Source organism: Phodopus roborovskii, unplaced genomic scaffold (assembly GCF_943737965.1).
Source record: "Phodopus roborovskii unplaced genomic scaffold, PHOROB, whole genome shotgun sequence".
NCBI classification, from domain to species: Eukaryota; Metazoa; Chordata; class Mammalia; order Rodentia; family Cricetidae; genus Phodopus; species Phodopus roborovskii.
Genome location: NW_026126547.1, coordinates 914,059 through 938,555, shown reverse-complemented (window position 1 = coordinate 938,555; position 24,497 = coordinate 914,059). Strand labels below are relative to the sequence as shown.

The 24,497-nt window shown below is 40.1% G+C and overlaps 1 protein-coding gene across 1 annotated transcript in view; it reads right to left on the bottom strand.

The window, feature by feature from the left end:
• The window catches only part of Ogdh (oxoglutarate dehydrogenase), a 69,480-nt gene that overhangs the window by 25,010 nt on the left and 19,973 nt on the right, over positions 1-24,497 (bottom strand). The window contains exons 3-6 of the mRNA XM_051200549.1: positions 19,758-19,949; positions 16,920-17,022; positions 9,516-9,560; positions 377-492 (exon numbers count right to left, since the gene is read on the bottom strand). Coding sequence (XP_051056506.1) covers positions 377-492; positions 9,516-9,560; positions 16,920-17,022; positions 19,758-19,949 — 456 coding nt within the window. The remainder of the gene's footprint in view (positions 1-376; positions 493-9,515; positions 9,561-16,919; positions 17,023-19,757; positions 19,950-24,497) is intronic.

The window sequence follows — 24,497 nt, the reverse complement described above, 5'->3', positions numbered from 1 at the left end:
AGGTTAATTCACAACGGATTATTCTTGAGCATTCCCTCAGGCTGACCATGCCTTTTTTTTTTTTTTTTTCTTTTTTGGTAGGGGATCTCTGTGCAACGGCCCTGGCTATCCTGGAACTCACTCTGTGGATCAAGCTGGCCTCAAACTCAAGTAAGTGTCTGCCTCAGCCTCCTGAGTGCTGGATTAAAGGCATACACCAGGTTTTCTTTGAAACCAAAATTTTCCTTCTTTATGACTAACCAAAAAATAGATTTCTAGCTAGAAAACAAATAGACAAAAAAAGGTTATCTTTCTATTTTTAAAAACACAGGACAAAACCCAAACAAATATCTTGGTTTCAAGTCTATTAAGATTGTTTTCTAAAAACTGTTCTTACCTCCAGTCGACGGATAATCTCCCGAAGAGGAAGTGCTGACTCCTGTCCCCCGATGAAAGTGGTGGTGGGCAAGTGGAAGACCTTGTCAAGGTCAGACTCATCTAAGCCATAGAACCCTACAGACGATGAAGGACAAGTACAGCCATGCAGGGGTCATAGTTTACAGGGAAAAGAAGGGATGCCCCAAAGAGCAAAAAAAAAAAAAAAGTATCACATACCCCTGATATATATATGTGCATATGAACACAAACAATATTTACCATCAAAACCAGAAATTTTAACAATAACGAGGCACTAAGATTATTACTATGTAAACCATAGTAAAGCTATTATGCATATATTAGTCCAGTGTTTGGCAATTATTTACAATTTAGAGTTAAATATATTTGAAGATCCCAAGATAAAAGCCAATTTTTGGAAGTGAAAAGAGCCATAAGAAATCAACCAATAAGTAAATAAAAAGTTAAGAAAATTAAATTAGGAAATGAGGAACTGATAGAGAACAGCAGATCATTAACAGGAATATGAATATATATTACAAAGTGAGTGACAGAGCTGGGGTCTACAAAGCGAGGGAGAAATAGTCACTAGGAACCAAGCTGCTTGTGGGAGAAGTGTCCTTCAGGGTACACCTAGGGTGGCAAAGAAAAGGCAAACAGACCCTAGCTTTGGATTAGGGGCAAGCCTCTTTGCCAGGAACACCCAAATGACTGTTCTAGGTGCATTCTGAAGTGGTAGTCAGCTACAGATCTAATCCTCACTTTCCCTATCCAGTCTCCCTGAAGCACCCCTACAGGGAAGACACCTCTTCATCTGAAAGCATGTTTCAATTTGGTAAGAACAACAGGAGGCTCTTCCTTCAGCATCACACTTATTTCATTAAAGGAGCAACTACCAAATGACATCACTGGTTTGTTTTTCGGTTTGGCACTCTGAAATAATTATCAATTCAAGGAGGATAAAGATTGCAGTATAGGAGTGATAGTACTTGAATACTTGATGCCAGCATTTTCTCAGGCTCCAGAAATGAAAAGTGAACCAGTAGACAATTGGCAGAGCCTCAGACATCTGACTGGCTGCGATAACATATTCTCATTGTTTTCTGCCTGAATTAAGTATAAACAAGGGCCACTGTGAGACACGTGAATCAGGGAACCATACTAATGCAAAGAACTTGCAAACACAAGCATGGGCACAAATCTCCAGGATGACTTTTTTGTTCTGTTCCCTGAGAGAGTCCCTATTTGGCTCTAAACTGGCCTGGAACTTGCTACGCAAACCAGGATAGCCTTGAACAAAGGTAATCTTTCTGCCTGGCTCTCAGGGGGATTTGTAAAAACAGCTTTTCATTTTTTAACATCAGTGAAGACCCAGGTGGCCGGCCCAGAATTCTCATGATTCTCAATGAAGCTAGGCTGGGGAATTAGAACCTCTCCCTCTTTTTTTGAGACAGGGTGTCTCTACATAGCCCTAGCTGCCCTTAAACTCAGAGGTCCACCTTCCTGTCTCCTGACTGCTAGGGCTAAAGACATACACCACAACATCTGGCTGGGGAATTACATCCTTAAGTCTTAAAAAGTAATTTATATTTTTTCCCAAGCCCTTTTAATTTTATTAAAGCAAAAGCAAAACAAAACCAAACCAAAACCAACAACAAAACCTAAAATACAACAAAACAAAACCCCTCCAAAACCTAGGGAAGTTAATGGCAAAAGTAAAAGTAGTTTTAGCCTATTTACTTGATTTTTCCTATTATTTTATCATAAAGGAACAGCAGTTAAAGGCTTATAAGAAGCACATAGCTCTTGCCTTTTGTAGGCCAGCTTAATAAACAACAGCTCCACAGTGTTACTGAAGAAAACAGCAAATATTTTCCATAGTTGTGTTTTTAAAGACAAGCTCTTGTTGTACAGCTCAAATTAGCCTTGATCCAGTGGCAATTCTCCAGTACCAGCCTCCTAAATGCTCTGATTATAGGTATGCAGCACTGCGTGCTTGGTTTATTAAAATTATTCTTGAGAAACTTTTCCAGGCTTACAAAACTCAGCCCAAGCCAGGCGCAGTTATTGTAATCCCATTATTCTGGAGGTGAAGGCAGGAGGATCAGGAATTCAACATCAGTCTTGGTTACAGAAAGAATGCATTTCAAAACAAAATAGCAACTACCACCAAATTAAACAAGACAAAATACCAGAAATCTCAGGTTAAGGGGAAGATCAGAGGACCACAGTGTCAAAACAGTACACCATTCCGTTTAGGAAATAAACATTCAGATTGCAAGCATACACCTGCAGATGAGACCTGTGCTGCTACACTATCTGCATGAAGACGTGGTTAAGGAGGCATTAGCTGTGTGATGGTCATTTAGGTGTAACACTCAGTTGTAATTCACAGTTCTTGGGCTGCACTGATCAACCTCAGAAATGCTGGGCCCATTTCTAGATCTTCAGTCATCTGAGAAACAAAATCCACAGACACAAGCTTTGGGCAGGTGGAAAAACCATTGTTTTCTGTTTCTTTACTAATTCCAACCAAAAACTAGGTTGATTATGTAGAAAAATGGTTAAGGCAACCCTGTTGAAAGGCAGAAAGAAGGAGAAAGCCAGCTGATAAAGTCATAGAAGTCTCTCTGGGTTCTCTTTTACTCCCACATCCCAGAGAGGAGAGAATGAGCAGCAGAGAAATCTCAAGAAGAAACAACAAAGCCCACAAATGCTGCTCTATGTGAAGATCAGGAGGACGACAATCAGACCAGAGACCTTGAGCCAATTCCTGCCACACCTGCCCACCCTACTGTCTCTCATTAACTTGTTACAAGCCTCAGCACCCAAATTGAGGTTTCAGGGAAAACCTGAGTGAGTCTAAAACTGCCTCCTTTCTGAGAGATAAATGAGAACATAATGCCACCGGCAGAAGCAGTGTCCACATGAGGTCTGTTATGACAGACTTTCTTTAGAGCCCAATAGCATTAATACCAAAATGTCTTTGTTACCATTTAAAAAATTTAAAAACATACAACAGAGCTGGTGAGATGGCTCAGTGGGTAAGGTAGCCTGCCATCAAGCCTGATAAACTGAACTGATCCCCAGGTCCCGTGTAGAGGAGAGAATTAAAATTCCTCAAGTTGTCTTTAGATCACTACAGCATCCACACACACTCAACAGAACTTGGTAACTGGCATGGCAGTGCATTTCAACACTTGGAAGGTGAGTAGGAGAATCAGGGGGTTAAGGTCAGCCTCAGGTACACAACGAATTTGAGGTCAGCCTGGGCTACACAAAAACCAGAACCATACAAATAACAAACACCATCATTATCACCCCACTATATAAAAATAGAAATAGAACTTTTTAAAAGCAGGCATAAAAATCCCTAGCACAACAGGAAATAAAAGAAACAAAACAGGACTATTTGCCAGATGTGGTGGCATATGCTTTTAATTCTACACCAAGACCAAATAGGAGGATCTCTGTGAGTTCGATGTAAGTCTGGTCATGTGTTGAGATTCTATCTCAAAAGAATCAAGAATATTTTAGGATGAATGAGAAACAATAATCAGGACCATATGGTTTCCCTTAATGGCAGGCAGGGGCAAAGTGAAATGCCTGAGGGTGTCTGACAGCACAGAGATGCACTCAGGACTTAGATCCATTAGGAACTCATTACTGTAGCTTTGAGAGAAAACTGATTAGTGTTGGGATGATAGAAGGGCAACTTGTCCAGTGAAAATGAGAACATTAACTGTTTTTATGTTGAGTTTTTAGCTAATTGACATAATTTACTCTCTGTGGGATATCTGTTCTAGACTGATAAAAGAGAAGTTGGGAAAAATTAAATGTGTCCTTAAGACAGACTAGAAGCTAAGAATGCTAACACCCGTACAGCCTACTATCCCACCCTAGGGAAGTTGAGGTTGCAGCATCTCAAATTCCAGACCAGTGTAGCTGCATAGTAAGACCTTGAAAAAGGAAATAAAAAATAAAGAAAGAATAAGAAACAATAGTTAATAGCTATCACAGATACACATGTTAGAGTTACTTGAGTCAAATGAAGCCATCACAAAACCATTTTAATGAGTAGTCACAAATATAATGAGAGAAAAGTTGAGTTACAAATTGAAATTCTTAGCAAAAACTAAAAACATATAAAACACTAGATGGAGGGGCCAGTGAGATGGTTCAGCAGGTAAGAGAGCCTGCCACCAAAACCTGACCTGACTTCAGCTCCCAGAACACAGAGTGGAAGAGAACTGATTCCTGCAAACTGTCCTCTGACCTCCACACATGCACATAAAAATAAGTTAGTAAATCTATTTTTTAAAGAGGAAAAAACCCCACAAACTCACTAGATAGGCTCAAAGGCACAAAGGAATGTAGAGAGAAATTTAGTGGATCTGAAGATGGAAGACCAGAAGCTTACCCTCTGGATGATGAAATCGAACACTAAAAAGCACTGAGTACATGTGATGCTTTAATTAAAGATTTTACATTCATGTGGGCCCAAATTCCTGAAAAGGTACTTAGAAAATGGCTGAAAACTTCCTAAATACAACAGAAGACTTAAACTCCCAGACTCAAGAAGCTGAATTCAAAGAATAAGACACAGATGCCAAAGGAGGCAAGTTTTCTATTTTAATTGAACTGTTGAACAATGACATAAATAAGCTGATAAATTATGTCTACATAATGTAGTACCTTGAGCAACTAAACATACTATATAAATAGATACATGATAAAGATGTGATTGTAAACAAGAGTATAAAAATCCAGGGACTAGGAAGATGGCTCAGTGGGTGAAGGTGCTTGCCACACAGGCTGACATCCTGGGTTTAACTCCTGGGACTCACAAAGGTGGAAGGAGAGAACTAACAATATATGTTGTTTTCTGGTCTCCATATCTGTATCATAGCTAACATATGTTCCTACAATACGTTTGTCTAAAAATCCATAGATGAAGAAGAAAGAAAAGCTATTTTTAAAAACTGTTCTAGCAAGAATAAAGATATTCTATAGTGACAACTGTAAGCCTCCCTATGGCTTATACTAAATAAAATGGAATTTCCCAGTAATCTTCCTGGGAAAAGGTAAACAGAGGGGTAACCTGTTTCCTGGAAAAAAGAGTTCACCCAGTTCTGACAACCTGACAAACTGAGATGATAGTAAGTGGACACCATACCTTGACCAGGTTGAGTTATATATACCTCTTGCCTTCTTACTCAAACCTAAACTTCATGTCAGGATCCTGAAGATGGTTTCGGAAGGGTCACTGAACCTCTTTATTCCTCTTCCTACTGTGACCACATGGAATAAACATTTTTCTGTTTCCCACCATTACTTTCTTTAATTGGCTCTTTGAGGATGAGTAGCTGAGCCTAACTTTTTAGGGTTGCCAGGGTACTGGCTTTGATCCTAACAACTCCAATAACAGAAAAAACAGGAAAGAATAAAATGGCACACTTATACTCTTAATACATCAATAATTACATTAAGTATAAATAACATTAAATAAAAAAGGATTGGCAGAGTATAGTTTTATGTTTTTGGTTGTGAGCCTAGCCTTTAACGGCTGAGCCATCTCTTCAGCCCGGCAGAGTATATTTTTAAAAAACTTAAACTCTACAGAAAAACTAGGACCTAAGCACATCATTTTGTTAGTTTCTTTCTTTCTTGTTTGTCTGTTTGTTTTTTTGAGACAGAGTTTCTCTGTATAGCCCTAGCTGTCCTGAAACTGCTTTGTAGACCAGGCTGGCCTCGAACTTAAAGAGATCCACTTGCCTCTGCCTCCTGAGTGCTAGGATTAAAGGCATGCACACCACTGCCTGGCACAATTATTTATAAGGAGCTTACTTATAATACTATGACACAGACAGGTGGAAAGTATAAAAATAGGAAAAAAAACATATTACATAAACATCAAGTCAATAAAAATAGGGAATATTAGTTATCAGATAAAGTAGACTTCAGAGTAAAACATTACTAGGAGCACATAAAGATACTACATTATGACAAAAGAGTCAATATACTGAGAAGACAGCAATCCTAAGTGCACAAGTAGCAGTTTTTATACATATAACTATATACATTTCTTATACCATATAAAAAGCGTATATTCCCAACACTGAGAATGAGGCAGGAGGACTACATGAGGCTGGCCTGGGTTACACAGTGAATTGAAAGTCAACCTGCGCTCCAGTGAGACCAAGTCTCAAAAAACAAACAAAAAACCCACCCCAAAAACAAACAAACAAAATGAGCTACAAGCTATTGAACCAAAAATTAATGAACGACTCAAAGGAGAAATCTATTTAGGCAACTGAAGATTTCAATACTCTTTTCTCAAGGGAATTTAAAAAAAAAAAAAATGAGGAAATTGTTATAGATCTAGGAGAACAACCATCAAATAAGATCTAACTGGTGTTACAGAGCACTCCACCTAACCAACCACAGGCAATATTCTTCAAATGGCCATGGTCCACATGTCTAAACTAATAGACTAGCCAGCCGGGTGATGATGGTGCATGCCTGTAATTCCAGAGGAGACAGAGGCAGGCAGATCTCTGAGAGTTAGAGGCCAGCCTGGTTTACAGAGCAAGTTCCAGGACAGCAAGGGCTACACAGAGAAATCCTGTCTCGTAAAAAAAACAAAAACCTAACAGAATATGCAGAAGGATTGAGTTCATAACAGAATCAAATTAAAAACCAACAACACCTGGATACTCTTAAATAAACCAAAGGTATTAAAAACAAAACACAAAGTATGGGGGAGGGAGAGAAAGGAAATGAATTTAACAAAATTCGTGGGAAATCTAAATATGTCCCAAAAAAGAAACTTATAGTAGAAAAAAGCATACATCAGAAAACAAGAAAAGTCTTTAATTGATAATCTAAGTTCCTAACCCTGGCCAAGGATGAGAAGAGGGAAAAACAAAACAAAAACCAACAAGCAGATGTAAAGAACTAAAAGAGCAGAAATCAATACACAAAGCAATAGTGAAAAACAGGGACACACAAAGGGCTGTTTCTATGAAAACTTCAGTACACTAACAATCCCCTTGTAAAACAAAGACAACACAATTTACAAATGTCAGTCAGGAATGAAGCACGATGTCACTACAGATCCTCGAGATGTTAAAAAGATTAAAAAGGGAATATCACAAACTCTGTAGATATTTTACCACTTAGAAGAAATAAACCAAGGAGAACACCTCTCAATTTCTCTTTAAGTTTAACCCAATTTGTAATAAAATGTTGATAAGGTTTATATAGGCAGAAACACTCATTCTAAAATATTCTAAAACTGTCTTAACAATTGTGAAAATGAAGTTTAATAGCCACAATAATCTAGATGTGATAGGATAAACACAACTAAAGGAAAAACTGAAAATCCAAAGTTGATCCACACAAAGACCTAATGAGTTTTTTGAAAAGATTACTATATGTAGTTATTTGTGTACATGAAGAACACATGCTCCAAGGCATGCATGTGGGGGTCAAAGGCCCAGGAATGAAAGGTTTGTCAGGCTTGAAAGCAAGTGCCAGATTCTATTTCATTTCATTTCATTTTATTTTTCCTAGACAGGGTTTCTCTGTGTAACAGCCCTGGCTGCCCTGGAACTCACTTTGTAAACCAGGCTTGCCTCTGCCTCCCAAGTGCTTGCCTTTTGCGCCTACTTATTTTTGAGAAAAAGTACAAAAGTCTCACTGAAGGAAGCTTTCCAGCTCACAATGCCAAAATAATTAGAGACTATGGGCAAAATAAGAATTTAAATAAATCTCAATTTAGACACTGATATTACATATAAATAAATTAAAAATAAATGGATTTTAGACTTATTCAAAATTAGTAAAACACTTATAGCTCAGGCTGGCCTCAAACACAAAGTAATTCTCCTGCTGTGCCTCCAAAGTGATAGGATAATAGGTGTAGGATACTATGCCTATCAAAATGCATAAGGGGAAACCTCTGGTACCTAAGGCTAAGGGAAAAGTTAAAATTGACAATGAGAGCACAATATGATGAAAAAATGGATAAACTGTACATTACAAAAATTAAAACATTCTGTGAATTCTTTAAAACAACCACACCGCCATGTCATGAGATACTACTCAGTTGAAAAACACTTATAACCTGGGTGCATCTCTACATAACTACATTGAAGGAAAAAAAATCTCAATCTCAAAATGTTACAAATATGGGTCTATTTTTATAGCATTCATAAAATGATAAAATTACAGAAATGCAGGTGGCAAGAGTAGATGCCAGGGTTTAAGCATGAGGGTAGAGTAAGAGGGAAAGGGTTCTGAGTCTTGACCCTGGTGTGATATGCTAATGTGCTATAGTCACAACAATATTGACTAAAAGGTTGTGAAATCATTAATTCTTACAACTGAACAAGTCTATACTTGTTTCAAAATGCAAAGTTTAATATCTCACAGGGACTATGAAAAAGAGAGTGGAAAAGAAAAATGTCTTAAGAGAAGCCTGAAGGGAAAGAAACTGGCCAGGAAAGTGAGCGGTAGGTAGAGAAGACAGCAGGCAGATGGCTCCAGCACCTCAACTCTGGATTCCTCAAGGGCATTCTACACAGAATAAGTCCTGGAATAAGACTTATTCCACAGAATAAGAACTCCTGGAAAACTTTTACAAATACTTTGGTTGTCTTTTAAACACAGAATGGTTTAGAAACCTTGCTCAAAAGGCCCAGGAAGCAGAATCAGAAGGAATCCAGAGTCTAGCAAAAACAAAACAAAGAAAAAAACATAGAGGATAAGACAAGCCACCATGCAGAGCTAATGTGGCCTCAGGCCTCCAGCTGGCTCCAGCAGGAGCTAAAGGTGAATGAACAATGCTGAAGATGGAAGTTTACAGCAAAGCGATGATAAAGCATGTGTAGGATGAAATGCTCTTCAGAACACAAAATGAACAGAAATAAATAAGCCCAGATACACCAGGTACATAGCTCTACTTGTTAGTTAGAAACTAAGTGAAGAAAAAAAAATGTATTTTAAAACAATTAACAAACTTTAAAACATTGATAAATGTGTTAACTTTCCCCAAGTCACATGCTAGGAAAAACTGCACATCCTATTCAAATGAAGTCCTCAACTCCAGAAAGGTGAAAGGCCCATTATTTTCATACCTCCTACTGTTAGCATTCGAAGTCGTTCCTTGAAAACTGCAAGATCTGAGAGGCAGAGTAGGGTAGCATGGGTGAGCGCAGAAGGAAAAAGACAGGTGAAAGTTAGTTTAAAACCTCAACACCAAAATCCTATACCATCACCACAGAAACAGGCAAAGTGGACGGAGGGATGGACAGACGGATGGACATGGACACATACACACTCACAAAAGGAGACAAAGTTGGGTTTTGTGATTAGGGATTCAATGGCTGAGACCTGTTCTGGTAAATGTGGAACCTGTTCATAGAAGAGCTGGGTAAGACCGATCAGAAGGCAGGAAAGGCCATCGCCCTGACACCGAGAAGCCACCAAGCAGAATCATTTAATCCCACTGTTCTAGCCTAGCCTCAAGAAGCCACCGACACAGTGTGTACCGGAAAGTGACATATATTTCTAGACCACTATGTGATGGAAGACAAAGAGGAAAAGAAGGTGAAAAGACCTAATTTGTGAAGTAGCCATCTTTCAGAACTGGATTCCAAAGAATGGGGGGGGGGGGGCTTTAGTCTAGTCTTCTTGTAGAAGATGGCAGAATTGAAACAGAAGAACGCAACAGCCAAAAACCACCCTAAGAACCCTAACTACACATAGCTAAGTACACCTTACACTGTCTACTACCCGTGAGCTTTCAGGCATTTCTAACCCAACTTTTACCCAGATACACAGAACTCTTCACCCAGCACGGTCGGCCATTTCACTGGTTGGGATATGCAGATATGGGCAGCCAAGTGCTTCTCTTCAAGTGGAGGGTTCACGGGGAAAAGCAGTCTCATGTTAGACTCCTACAGTCTGCAAACATAGGCAAAACTCTGCCTTCTTCTTCTAGGGGCATCCATCTAAGATCTGAGCACCTGGTGACTCTTTAACACAACAAAACATCTAAGCTCTACACAAAAGCAGCAATGCTGTGCTTATGGCTAGGGTTAAGGTTTTAATTTTTCTCCTGGGATCTCCAGAATCAAAACAGACCTCAAGCGGCCACTGGTGATCCTGAAGAGAACAGACATAGGGGAGGGCCTCAAAGGGAGCTGAGTCGCTCATTCTTGTTAAAAAAAAGTCTGAACACACTGGCAGGGGTGGCACACGCCTTTAACACTTGGGAGGCTGAGGCAGGATCTCTGTGAGTTGGAGGCCAGCCTGCTCTACAGAGTGAGTTCCAGGACAGCCAGAGCTGTTACACAGAGAAACCGTCTTGAAAAACCAACCAAAAAGAAAAGAAAAATCTGAATATAGCATGGGATAGTTTTGGCATCCAAAGAGAGTGAAAGAGAAGTGTTGTGCTGTCACAGGAAGCACAAGTGTCACCGAGTGTATCTGAGTCTTTTCAGCAATTACTTTTAGAGTGTAGGAGGATCACTGTGAGTAGATACAGCTGTGGCACTTGTAAAAGTACAGGATGCACATGGAGGTGAGTGTATGGATTTACCAGTTCTTGGGCATATACACTAGGTTAAACACCTAGTGGCTTCCTGGTCTGGGCCCTCATGCCCTTTAAATACAGTTTCAGGAAGACCTGCTTGTAGTCACCTAAGGAGCTTGTTACTACTCTCCAGCTTTCCGAGGCACAACATGTTGCACCCAGAAGACAATGTCTGCTAAACAAACTGCCATAACTCCAAAATTGTGTTTAAAAAGCAATCCTAGAGTTTTTAATTGTGATTAAAAGGCAATTCTATGGTGTGGCATAAACATGTTGTCCCAGCTATCTGAAAGGCTGGCCAGTAGATCACATGGTTTTAAGACCGACCTGGGCAACAAGAATGACATGTTCAAAAACACAAACAAACAAAATCTCTAAATAAATTCATACTCAGCTTTCAGCTCATTCTTCACAAGAAAGTCAGGATGTACAGGAAATGCTGACATACTGTGTCTAGTGCCACAGAGGCAAGAGCAAACTCATTTAAGTGGCTGACATAATCTGGGACTTACAAATTGGCTTTTAAACTAAATGTAAGTTCACATCCTAATATTATTAGGGATTTACAAACACTAAAGGGGTATATGTGTGAGACTTTTCATATTTTCTTACATCTGTTCACAGAATGTTAATCTGAATTTATTTATTATACTTAAATCTCACATTAGAAAAAAATTATTTTGTTACCGTGAGAAGTTGCTGTGGGATATGTAACAGAAGTCACAGATGATAGCAATTTTAGGCAGGAATTTAGTTCGGGCATTATACTTGAAAGGAAAAATTGAGAACAAGAGTTAATGAGCACAAGATGTTAATGCTCCCATTTCTATGTCAAAATGAGCAAGGAAGAAATGACAAGCATAGAATGCAAACCCTCAGACAACAGGGTGTCACACTGCTGTCAGCTCTACAAATTGATCTGGTAGATCACAAAAGATGACAGTGAATGGAGGTTTGCTGTCTAGACCTGTCCACTTATAACAACTGTGGCATTCTGCACATAGGCACATTCGTGTCTATCTTGGTACCTACTAAACTCATGAGCCTTCTTTAAAGTCTAGGAAAAGCCTCCTTAAGCATCCTCTGACCAAGAGACAGTGGGACGGCTTTACTCTCACTGCCACAGTATCAGAAAATATAATAAACCATGGCTATGGGTGACAGGAAATGTGCCCATAAGGAAGTATGACTTACAGTACAACCTACTACAAATTAAAATGGTCCTCCAGAGGCTTACTTGGAACCTGAACCCAACTAAGTATATTGTGGAAATAGGTATCCCCATTCCAGACATCATAATCACAATCATGGAATATAACCCATAACTAAGGAACTGCTCTAAAATTAATCTTTAATTTTTTTACCAAAAAAAAAAAAAAAAAAAAAAAGTAGTCCTAGTTATTCAAGAAGTTGAGGCAATAGGGTCCTTTGAGCCCAGCCTAGGTGAGGGTGGAGGGAAAGAGAAGTGGAAGGAAGAGAGAGACAGGAAAGAGAGAGATACTTGGTACAGTGGCTCACAAACATAAGCCCAGGACTCGAGACAGAGGATCATTGCAGTAAATTCAAAGCCACACTGGCTTACACAGAAAGCTTTCAATATAAGTATGTTCCCTCATGCAAAGCCTAACTCTGAAAACAATCTTAGATGACACCATCACATCTGCCTTAAAGATGAGGTAATTAAGACACTGAAAGGTCAAGCCTTCAGCTAACGGTCGGGGATTATAAAGATTGTATTTCAATAAGTAGGCGATGCTAAGTACTGTCTAAACTCGGGCCAAATCTGTGTACTCAGGATAGTTGTTCAAACTACTTTCCCTATAGTTTCAAACAACCTGATATCATTTTTACCTATAGATATCTTTATGTCACACTATTTAAAATTCACAACATCTTGGATGGGATATAGCTAAACGGTATAGCATTTGCCTAGCTTACTTGAGTTTGATGGGGTAGGGGTTAGGAGGAAAGCTAACCATGATGGCAAAGGGCTCTATTAATCAACACTTAGAAAATCCAGGCAGGAAAATCTTAAATTTCAGACCAGCCAGGGGTACAAAGAGAATTAAAGACCTGCTTAGGGCTTTATAACTTTTCTGATTAAAATATATAAAATATACAGGATCAGGTGGTACATATTTGTAATCCCAGAACCTGGGAGGTGGAAACAGGAAAATCAGGAATTCAAACTCAACCTTGGTTACAGAGCAAGTTCTAGGCCAGTTTGGGTGGTATGAGGCCCTATCTTAAAAAAGACACCATTAATATGTGCTTTTCTCTTATCTCCAACTCTTAGTGGATCCACATGCTCCTGGTCACAGAGTTGTTGGAGGATTTCAGAGAGCTCTGAGCCATTTCTATGCATTTAAGCTTTATGATTTATAAAGTCTTCAACACTGGTCCTCACTGAAGCACAAAAACACCAGGACATATCCAAAGTGGATATGAGGCAAGGTCCCAGGAAGGGAGGGCAAACTAAGGCAATATGGATTCAGGAGGCTGGGCTTTGTTGGAATTCCTTAAGGTTTTTACACTCACAGACTTCTAGGTTGGGATCCCCACAACTGACCTTGATTTACAATCTGAGGGGACAGAGGATAGCTTGAGGGTCTCCAATTATTCTAATATAGAGCCTAAGAGAGGTACATTTTAATGTTGATTCCAATAGTATAGACAAGGGCCAGTTTTCTCATCTGCTTCTCTCTCTAGTGCAAATGTTTTATCATACATGTAAAACAAGCACTTTTTTGTGGTTTCTAGTTGACTATTATAAGAGGTGTTCCTGAGAGAAGAGGAGGTTCTTGGAAGGTCTGTGCTCACAAAGGGGGTGGGTAAGAAGTCCAGGCAGGGGCTTATCCTGATCCAAGCACATGGAGGAGACCCTATGACGTGCAGAAGGCTTTGAAGTATTCATGAACTGATTGATACAAGCAACAAGACAAAAGAGGTTTGGGACTGCAATGTAGGGGAAGGACTGGAAGACAGTGAGCAAGAGTTTTTGCACTAAAGGATGACATGGAAGGAAGGAAGCATTAAAACCACCTAGGAGCTGTGCAAAGAGACCACAGCTTATGCTAAAGTTTTTGCCACTGAATCCCAGAGCAAGGCTGAACTCACGCCCAAGTGTACAATCAGTATTGGCCCTATTTGGTCAGATTCGGGTAGTTTCTTAATGCTTTCCTCCTATGTTATTTTATTTTTTGTTTTCTGAGACAGGATTTCTCTGTGAAACAGTCCTGGCTGTCCTAAAACTCTCTTGTTAGACCAGGCTAGCCTCGAACTCAGAGATACACCTCCCTGTGCCTCTGCTGGGATTAAAGGCACCACCACCTAGCTTCCGGTGTTATTTTATATCCATGTTTTTGTTCATAGCTCCTGCCTCATAACTTTCTTCCCAAGTAGGCCGAGAATTCCTCTTACTCAAGTGTGTCCAAAACTTCTTAATCTTCCCAAGTCTTCCTATCACAACTGACCATAAATTCCTTGATCTACACCTGATAGTAGTTAAAAATCTCATTTCAGAAGGGTCCCATCTTATGCCTGAGAGGAAGGAATGCTGAGGAATCGGTAAGCATTATGTCATACCCCTGGTATCCAACTGCATTTTAGTGTCACTGTCCTTGTTTTGGTCACATCTGTACAATACAGTCTCCATAGGAGTACATGAAGACAGTGTTCTGCAGGCTATGTACTACAAAACAAACGGCAGTTGTTCAAAAACGTGTCTACATGCCAAGATGGTGGTGCACTCCAACTCCATAGAGCAGAGTATCTCAGCCACTTCCAGACTACTAGCCCTCAACTTCTCTTCATCTGACTGATTACTTACATTCTTAATATGGCCTTTATAAGGTGGTAAACATATGGAAATTTTTCTGGGTTCTATAAGCTATTGGAACATCCCAGTATGGTGGCACAAGCCTTTAATCAGAGACTTTGAGGCCAGGCTGGTCTATTCAGTGAGACTCTACCTTAACAAAGCTATTTGAACATAAACTTGTAGTTTGATGGAGGCAGTCTTGGGAAGGGAGGCCCCATCCTGGATCTGATTCCATCTCCAGGTAGAGAGAAGTTAGGTTGTCATTTACATTAATTTGTGTGTCTGTCAGTATGTATGTATGCATTTATGTGCCACAGTGAGAGTGAGGAGGAGTTCATTCTTTTTCCACCATGTGGGTTCCGGACCAAACTTGGGCTGCCAGGCTTGGCACCAAGCATCTTTACCTGCTGAATCACCTAGCCAGCCTCAACTAGTTAGTTTTTGTCCATAGTTCCTGGCTTACAATTTCTTCCTTGATGCAGGCCATAAGCTAAAATTCCTCTTACCAAACATAGATCAGAAAACCCTAATCTTTCCCAGATTTTCTGCTTTAGAGTTCATCATAAACAAATTGTTTTCATAGAACCATCTATCAGAACTGAATTAAATGAGAAGACACCTAGTTGGTAATAACTGCTTACTTGCTGGTGAGGAGAAATCTATCTACACCTTTCAGAGTGAATGAGTGAGTGTGTGTGTGTGTGCGTGCGTGTGTACATGCGCACATACATACACTTACACAGAGACCAGAGGAGGGCATTGGGTATCTCTGCCTTATTTCTTTGAGACAGGGTCTTTCACTCAACTTGGAGTTAGGCTAACAACAAAGCCCCAGTGATCTTCCTGTCCCCACTCTCCACAATGCTGGAGTTATAGGCTCATGCGTCCATGGTTTTTTTTTTTTTTTAAAACATGGGTGCTTAGAATTTGAACTCAGGTCCTCATGCTTGCATAGCAAGTGTTCTTATCCACTGAGTGATCTCCCTAGCACCCCCTGAGCCTTTTGAGGTCACAAATAGTTTTTTTGTGTTGATAAAGAAAAAGGTTTTTCTACATATTTCCTAAATCTGATAAAGGATATATAAATGGAGGAAATCTAGTAACATCTAGGAGTGTTCTTGAAAACTTTAAAAAAAAAAAAAAAAACTAAATATAAACTGTCAGCACCAATTCCAACATCAATAATGCCTTATGTCGAACTGTAGCTGATTAACATCTAAATCCTTGGTTATTACTCAGCAATACCTGTAAAACTACAAGGTACATGCAGAGCCCCAGGGACCATTCCTCAAAGTGCCTTCAAGGACACTAAGTTCATCTTCTCCCCAAGAGTATTAGCAAGTAGGTGATTGTTGATTTCATTAGCATGCAAGGTGTCTACTGTGAACACTCTGACCATTTCATAATTAGTCACATCATCATTTCTTTAGTACAGGTTAGCAGCACAGTGACATAAGCAGATTAACTCTGGAAGCAACTGCAGTGAGCACCGCAATGCCCATTAAACTCACAAGGAGGATCAGTTGCAAGTTGGCATATCTTCTGGCAACAGTGACAACACCCCAATTGTTTTCCACACATGCACCTCCCAAAGGCCCTGGCCTCCTGACGATGCAGGGAACGCCTTCCAAAGTTTCCTCAGTGTGATCACCAGCATTTACAAATTAGGAAACCCAAACTGCACACCTTGCTCTGCAACTCATTCCTTAGGGATATGACCATCCTCCAGTCCAAGCAGGCCCACCATATTCCAGAATAGGACAGCTATGACAACAATAGCCTTGCAAGGCTGATCATGGCCTTACGAAAGACAGTGCTGTGTAGGATATGGAGAGCTGCAGGCAGAAGAGCTATTTTCTGAAGCAATGAGCCAGGTTTGCTCAGTACCTCAGACCTTCCTTTGAAATTTTATTTTCCAGATTGAGACTTGGACAATCTGGATGAAAATTGAGATAAAAACAATACCCTTAAAGCACACTAAGGCTACATTACTGCTCAATTTCAAGTGATCAGAACGAAGGAAACTTAAGAGCCTTTCCCTCCTGTCTGGATATCCTGGCTAGCACAGGCTGTGCACAGCGAGAGGAGCTCAAGCAGCGCAGCTGACTGCTCGCAGACCCTCACCAAGTTTGTCTGTGGATGAGATAATGTCAGCGGGCACGGAGGAGTCCAGATCAGCATCCAAAATCCCCAGGGGGTCCAGCTGTGCTACATGGTGCCCTCGTATCTATGAGTGGGCCAACAATGAGAGGGAAGGACACACACAAAAGGACAGGAGAAAAAAAAGAGGGAAGGGGCAAAAAAAAGTAAAATTACATTAAAATTAGCATTTACATATTAATTCTCACCCACGTTTGAAGAAACAGTTACCGGAGCATCATCAAAATTTACACAACTAATTCCGAGAGGATCAAGTTTTGCAATGTGGTGACCCCTGACCTGGAATAATAATACAAGCAAGTCATTAAGCAGATCCAGTAAGCTGCAGGAAGGGGTAAAAGAGTTATACTTCATACAAATCTTTCTCAGAAAGGAATATAGCTCAATGAACCAATAAAATAGAATTAGTTCTTTAAAAAGTTTAAAACAGTTTATTTTAAAATGCATTACTGTGAGGTGGCTCTGGTATCTCAGACCTATAACCTAAGATACAAGATTGAAGCAGAAAACTTAGTGAGACTCTGTCTCAATAAGAGAGCTAAGGATATATATATATATATATATAGCTCAATGACAGAACACTTGCTTAGCAACACTCAAGGCCTATAGGTTCAATTTCCAGTAACACACACACCCCAAACAACCCAAAGCATTATTGTACATAAATGGCCTTTTACAAGGATAAAAAAAGGAATATATTTCTCAAGTTATAATAAACTTGGATATTTAAAGCCAAGTGTTGGTGGTGCACACCTGTATTCCCAGCACTCGGGAGGCAGAGGAAGACTAATAATCTCTGTGAGTTCGAGGTCAGCCTAGTCTACAGAGCTAATTCCAGGACAGGCTTCAAAGCAAACCAGAGAAACACTTTCTCCAAAAAACAAAAAACAACAACAACAACAAAAAACAAAAAAATAAACTTGGATATTTAAAAATGAGCTTTATCTTAGGGATTTTAGTTTCTCTAGATCAATGGAAATAAGATATGCTGGGAGAATTGTTACTCCAGTGGAAAGACAATTATTTCCCTGAGGAGGAAAATGAAGGCTTAGGTGCTGGCTGTGATTGAAAGGGTATAAACAAGCTGCCATCTTATTAAGTGAAGGTATACTTTATTATATATCTATGTGTGTGGAGGACTAAGGGCTCTGGCCCTAATGCTGCACAGAGTAGGTAGGTCTCACACACAGAACAGAATCTCCCACTACTACATTGGTTTAAAGCACTGGATCTGAGCTATTAAAAAAAAAAACAAAAACAAACAAACAAACAAAAAACAAAACAGAAGAGGCTAGAGGGGAGGATCAGCACTTAAAGAACAATGGTCTTCCAGAGGACCCAGGTTCCATTCCCAGCATGGAAGCTAACAACCATCTATAACTCTAGGTCCAGATGACCCAATGCCCTCTTTTGGCCTCCATGGGCACCAGGTACACATGTGGTTCACATACATACATGCAGGCAAAACAACCGTTTACATAAAATAATATAAAATAAAAAATAAGAGGCGGGGTAGAGCTCAGTGGTGGAGCTCCTGCAAACCACTTGTGAACCCACATGCCAAATCCAATCTCGAGCAGAACAAAGCATCAAAACAACAAAGGGAGGGGAGGTGGGGAATCCCTTCACTTAAAAATTTTTAAAAAGTATATTTCTTTCTGAGACAGGGCCTATTACTATGTTGGCCCTAGTTGGCCTGGAACTCACTATGTAGACCAGGCTGGCCTCAAACCCACAGAGAAACACCTGCCTCTGCCTTCCAAGTGCCAGAATTAAACATGTGTGCCACCACACTCAGAAAAGTCCTTCAAGTTTAAGTGGGCTTTTTGTTTTTGTTTTTCATTTAGGAACATTTCTGTCACAGTTCTTGCTAGCAATTTGAGAAGATCAGCAGGCAATGAGAAGTCACTGGAAACTAGATTAAAAATGTTACTGTAGCCAACTGCATGCAGTATCTGGTCAGAGCTATAGCATTTATTTTAGCACTGTATACATCTCCTTCTCAAGTCAGCACACATGTCCCAAGAAGAGTCCTCACTGAAGAGTATGACAGGAAAGACTGAGGACCCAGGACCTTCCTGAATCACCACCACCAGGAAACAGAAGCCTAAAGGCAGAAACAAGAGCTCAGGGCAAGCTCCCTAGATGCTACTGCTTTGTCCATGCTAGAGTAGGCAATGGACCCTGGACTCTCATTGGATGTCCTAGAAGGAAGCTACCTGGTTTATTTTTCTGTCACCTTTCCTCCTCAGATCTACTCAAATTGTAAGGTCTGAATTCTGGCTCCCCAACAGAGGTGGGCATGGAGGAAAATCTTTGGTCATAGTGCTTAGATGGAAAAAAGAGCCCAGTCATGCTGCACATATTTGATGAGGCTGGTTGCTTGCCAAGAGAATAATATCCTTGCCTCAAGAGCATTTTGCAGACTCAGTTACTCTTCCCTACACCTCTGGCTTTTGCCTCTAAACTGTATGGATTTACTTTTTTACAGTACTCAATTGTTAACTGAGATGGAACACTGATCCATCCCATTCACTGCCCTTCTTACTAATTGTGCAATATCCTTCCATGCCCACATACTGAGTTGTCCATTTATGAATAGAAATCATGAGCTATTATAGACAAACCATTAAAGAGGAAGAATTGCTTAACTAGAGGTAATCTTGCTTCTTTTCTCTTGTATATTTGACCAAAGCAGGAAGAAGACAGCTGGCATTTGGAAGAGAAGTGAAACAGCACGCATCCAGAAAGGCCTAGGGAATTCTGTAACTTGTATGATACTGATGGACAGCTGCTGCTCACCTGATATGCCCTGATGAGAGACTGCACTGCCAAGTGGTCTTCTACAAGTTTGTCGACGTTAGGTTGTGCCTCCACCAGGGACTGTGCACGGGCCACGGTAGCCAGGGAGCTTCGACTCAGGGAAAGAGGACTCTGGTAGGCAGTGCCCGGAGGGGCTCCAGCATTGGTATTTCGGAAAAAAATGTCCCATGACTAAAGACAAAAAGAGCAGTTATGTGACTCTCCCTTAAATGCCATATAGAACTGTCCTCTACCAAAAGGCAACACTGTCATTTCCATTTTTATTACTTTAGATTTTAATAATTTAATCTGTATTATATATTATAAATTATATACTAAATATTACTTTACCCACCTTACACAAGATATACATTTTAAAATATTTAAGATATATGTATTTTTAAAATTTTATTTCTGTATGGATGTGTGTCTTAGGGTTTTCATTGCTGTGAGAGACATCATGACCGTGGCAACACTAATAAAATATTTAATGGGGTGACTCGCTTATAGGCCAGAAGTTCAGTCCATTATTGTCACAGTGGGGAGCATGGTAGCGCACAGGCTTATGTGGTACTGGAGCTGAGAACCCTTATATCTTGATTCAGAGATAACAGGAAGTTGACTGAGACACTGGGTGGTATCCTGGGCATAGGAATCTCAAAGCCTGTCCCCCAACAGTGACACACTTCCTCCAACAAGGCCATACCCAATCCAACAAAACCATACCTCCTAATAGTGCCACTCCCTATGAGATTATGGGGCCAGTTACATTCAATCTACCACAATGTGCATGCTTGACACTGTGTGCCTGTGGAATCCAGGGGAGGGCACTGGGTACCCTGGAAATGGAGTTACAGGTAGTTGTAGCTGCCCAGGTAGTATGTAAGGTGAAAACTTCTAGTCTTTTGTGCTCACCCTCCTAGAACTCTGCAAAGATACTACCAGATGTGGGTTTGTTTTCTTGCGGGGGGGAGAGGAATATGGTATGGACAGGTTAGTGGCTACCAATGATTCTGCCTGTGCCTGGGGACAGCAGGTAAAAACAATTCAATAAATCATAATATTGATCATTAAGGTTCTTTGTCTTAAAAAAAATAATTGTTTCATCATGCCAGGAATGAAACATGCTAGGCAAGTGATCTGCCAACAGACCTCTTCACCACCCCACCCTATTTGGTCACCTGGCTTTTGTAGACTTAGTTTTCATGATGATGTCCAGTACCAACATATCTGATTTATGAATATATCTATATGCTCTTGGTACATAAACCAGGAAGATCCCTGAAACTACACAAAGGCCCGACTGCCTCTTATAGAATAGGTAGCCTCTCATTATAAAATACTTATGAAGACTTTTCTGAAATACCTATAACAGTTTACAATAAGAACATATTCCTTTGTATTCAGGAAAAAAAAAAAAATTAAGAAGGGAAATGGAGAGTTAAGAGCACTGACAACTCTTCCAGAGGACCAGAGTTCAATTCCAGCACTCACATGGCAGCTCACAATGGTCTATAACTCCAGTTCCAGGGGATCTGACACCCTTACAAGTGTACATGCAAGGAAAACAATCAATGCACATAAAAATAAATAAATCTAAAAAAAAAAATCACCTTTAAAAATTTAAAAACAAACCACTTGGGCTTGGCATGGTTATATACACCTTTAAATCTCCTACTTCAGAGACAGAGGCAAGATGATGAATCTCCATGACTTAGAGGCCAACCTGGTCTACACAGTGAATTTTAGGTAAGCCAAGACTCCACAGTAAAACACTGTCCTAAAACCAAACAAGCAAACAAAAAAACACTAGGAATATGATTAAAAAGCCTTGTAAATATGGTAAAAAAAAAAAAGAAAAAGAAAACTGCACACTTTAAAATGATGGCATTTGTATTATATAAACTATACTCCCATGACAATTTTTAAATGTTTCAACAATTACCACCTTTTGGGTTAATTAAATGGGTACTGACTAGGGAAGAAAGATCTGATGTTCTCTTTAGGTATCTACCATGAAATCTATTATAGGAACATTCAAACATAAGCTGATTGTCTGAGACATGAAAAAAGAAATTACAGAGCAAAGGGTGGTAGGTAGCACATGCCTTTAAGATCTCTGAGTTTGAGGACAGTCAGGTCTACAGAATGAATTCCAGAGCTACATAGAAAAACCCTGTCTCAAAAAAAAAAAAAAAAAAAAAAAAAAAAAAAAATCAAAAAAGGGTTACAACTTTACTTTTCAGAAGATATTATCCAAGTGTTTTTAATACAAATCCAGGATGTATATTTCTCAAAGTCATGGTCTTAATTTTCCTCTATCAATTTGGCTCCCACCAAAACTCACCCTGGCTCTTTCTCTAATGTGGGAGAGAACCATATTTCTACCTAAGTGGGGAAAACGGAAGAGATGACTGTTAGCATCCCATTCAGATCCTGCCAGGTTCTATCAGGTTCTATACCAGACATCTAGAAAATGGCTATACACAAACGAAACTTGATGGATATCCCCAGGAGCTTCTGACTTCATGGAGCCTTTCCAGCAGGTCCTACATCTGGAAGCAGACATTAAAGAAGACTGTATACTTTGGCTATAGGTGCTTGTTGTAGAAGCAGAGGTGATCAATGATAGCACATGTAAGCATCTATCGGTTCTAGAAGAAATGACCATGGAACATATGGTTTAGTGGTTCATCTTCAAATATCCAGTCCAAGAAATCATTATATAGCTCTCCCTGGTCTACATCCAGGCCTTCAGTAGAAGTCTCTCCAATGTAGCAGCAAACTAGGCAGGAGATAACCCAATCCCATCCCATACCAGTACTACACGCTAACAACAAGCAGCTCCTCCCATATAAAACCTCAAGAAGGTTCTGTATCACTCCAAACTAGTTCCAGTAGCTGGCTCACTTAGTCCAGAGTGAATTCCAGGACAGCCCTCATGGCCTTAGGGCTGCAAGATTAGCATAGCCCTGACAGCAAGTAGCCCATGAAGAACAGCACAACCCAAACCATCTTTTTATCTTCATAGCACCCCTCATTGTTGGGGAAATCAAACCCAGGGCCTCTTATACACCAAGTAGGCTCTCTACCATTGAACTAAACACAAAGCATGCTTTCTTCCTTTATTTTCCTTTAAAAAAAAAAACTTATTTATTTATTATATATACAGTGTTCTGCCTACATGTACATCTGCAGGCCAGAGACCAGAAGAGGGCACGAGATTTCATTAAAGATGTTTGTGAGCCACCATGAGTTTGCTGGGATTGAACTCAGGGCCTCTGGAAGAACAGTCAGTGCTCTTAACCTCTGAGCCATCTCATCTCTCCAGCCCCTCTTCCTTAATTTTCTAACAAGGTCTCATGTGTCCCATGCTGGCCTTAAACTTGCTATGTAGCTGAGGATAAAATTGAACTTCTTATCCTTTGTCTCTACTCTTCTAAAATGATAGGATTCCAAATGTGTGCCAAAAATACCTGGCTTATGTAGTGTTGGAGATCAAACTCAGGACTTTGTGCATATTAGGAAAGCACTGTACCAACTCACTCAACCCAGCACTCAAACTTTGTTTCTTAGATAGGGTCTCACTATGGCCAACTGGCCAGGAACTTACCTGTAGAATAGGTTGGCCTGGAACTCAGATATCTGTTGGCCTCAGCCTCTGGAATACTGCTTCACCATGCTAGGTCCCTAACACTTTTTTCCTGCTTTTTTGAGACAGGGTTTCTCTGTATAGCCCTGGCTGTCCTTGAACTGGCTCTGTAGACCAGGCTGGCCTTGAACTCAGAGATCTGCCTGCCTCTGCCTCCTGAGTGCTGGGGTTAACCCCAGCTTCCCAAACACTCCTTTTGTTTTGTTTTGGTTTTTGGAGACAGGGTTTCTTTGTGTAGCCCTGGTAAGCCTGGAACTCAAAGGGATCTGCCTGCCTCTGCCTCTGCCTCCTGAGAGCTAGCATTAAAGGCATTCACCTCCACTGCCCAGCTCCAGACACTCTTAAATCCTTAAAGCATACTATCCCTGCTGTAGAATAATCCTTCTGTACATTGTGAAAATGTTTTGCTCTAGTTGTTAATAAAAGCTGACTGGCTGATAGCTAGGCAGGACTTTTGGTCCAAAGAGAATGTTGGGAAGAAGTGCAGAGTCAGAGGAATCTCCAGACATACAGAAAGGAAGCAGGACCTGCAGGAGAGGCTTTTGCCACAAGCCTCAGGGCAGTACATAGAGTAATAGAAATGGGCTAATTTAAGTTAGTAAAAAACCTAAACTATTAGTTGAACATTAATAATTAATATTAAATCTCCATGTCAATTATTTGGGACCTGGTGGGTGGAAAGGAAAAGTCTGCCTACGTACCCATTCTTCTATCTCATAGAATTTACTAACGATACAGAAACAGTACCTAAGACCAAGACCTAAAACTGAGAACTTACCTGAGTTATAAAAAAAAAAAAATGTTATATAACATTGTAGCTGAGCAGTGGTGGTACACATCTTTAATACCAGCACTTGGGAGGCAGAGGCAGGGGAATCTCTGAGTTCAAGGCCAGCCTGGACTACAGAGTGAGTTCCAGGACAGACAGGGCTACACAGAGAAAACCTGTCTCAAAAAAAATAAACAAAAAAACAAAACAAAAACACTGTAAAACCCTAGTGAGCAACAACCATTTTTGGATCAGAATCCAAACACTACAGTAAAAAATCAAAATGTTTGAAGCCAAGTATGATGGTGCACTCAGGAAA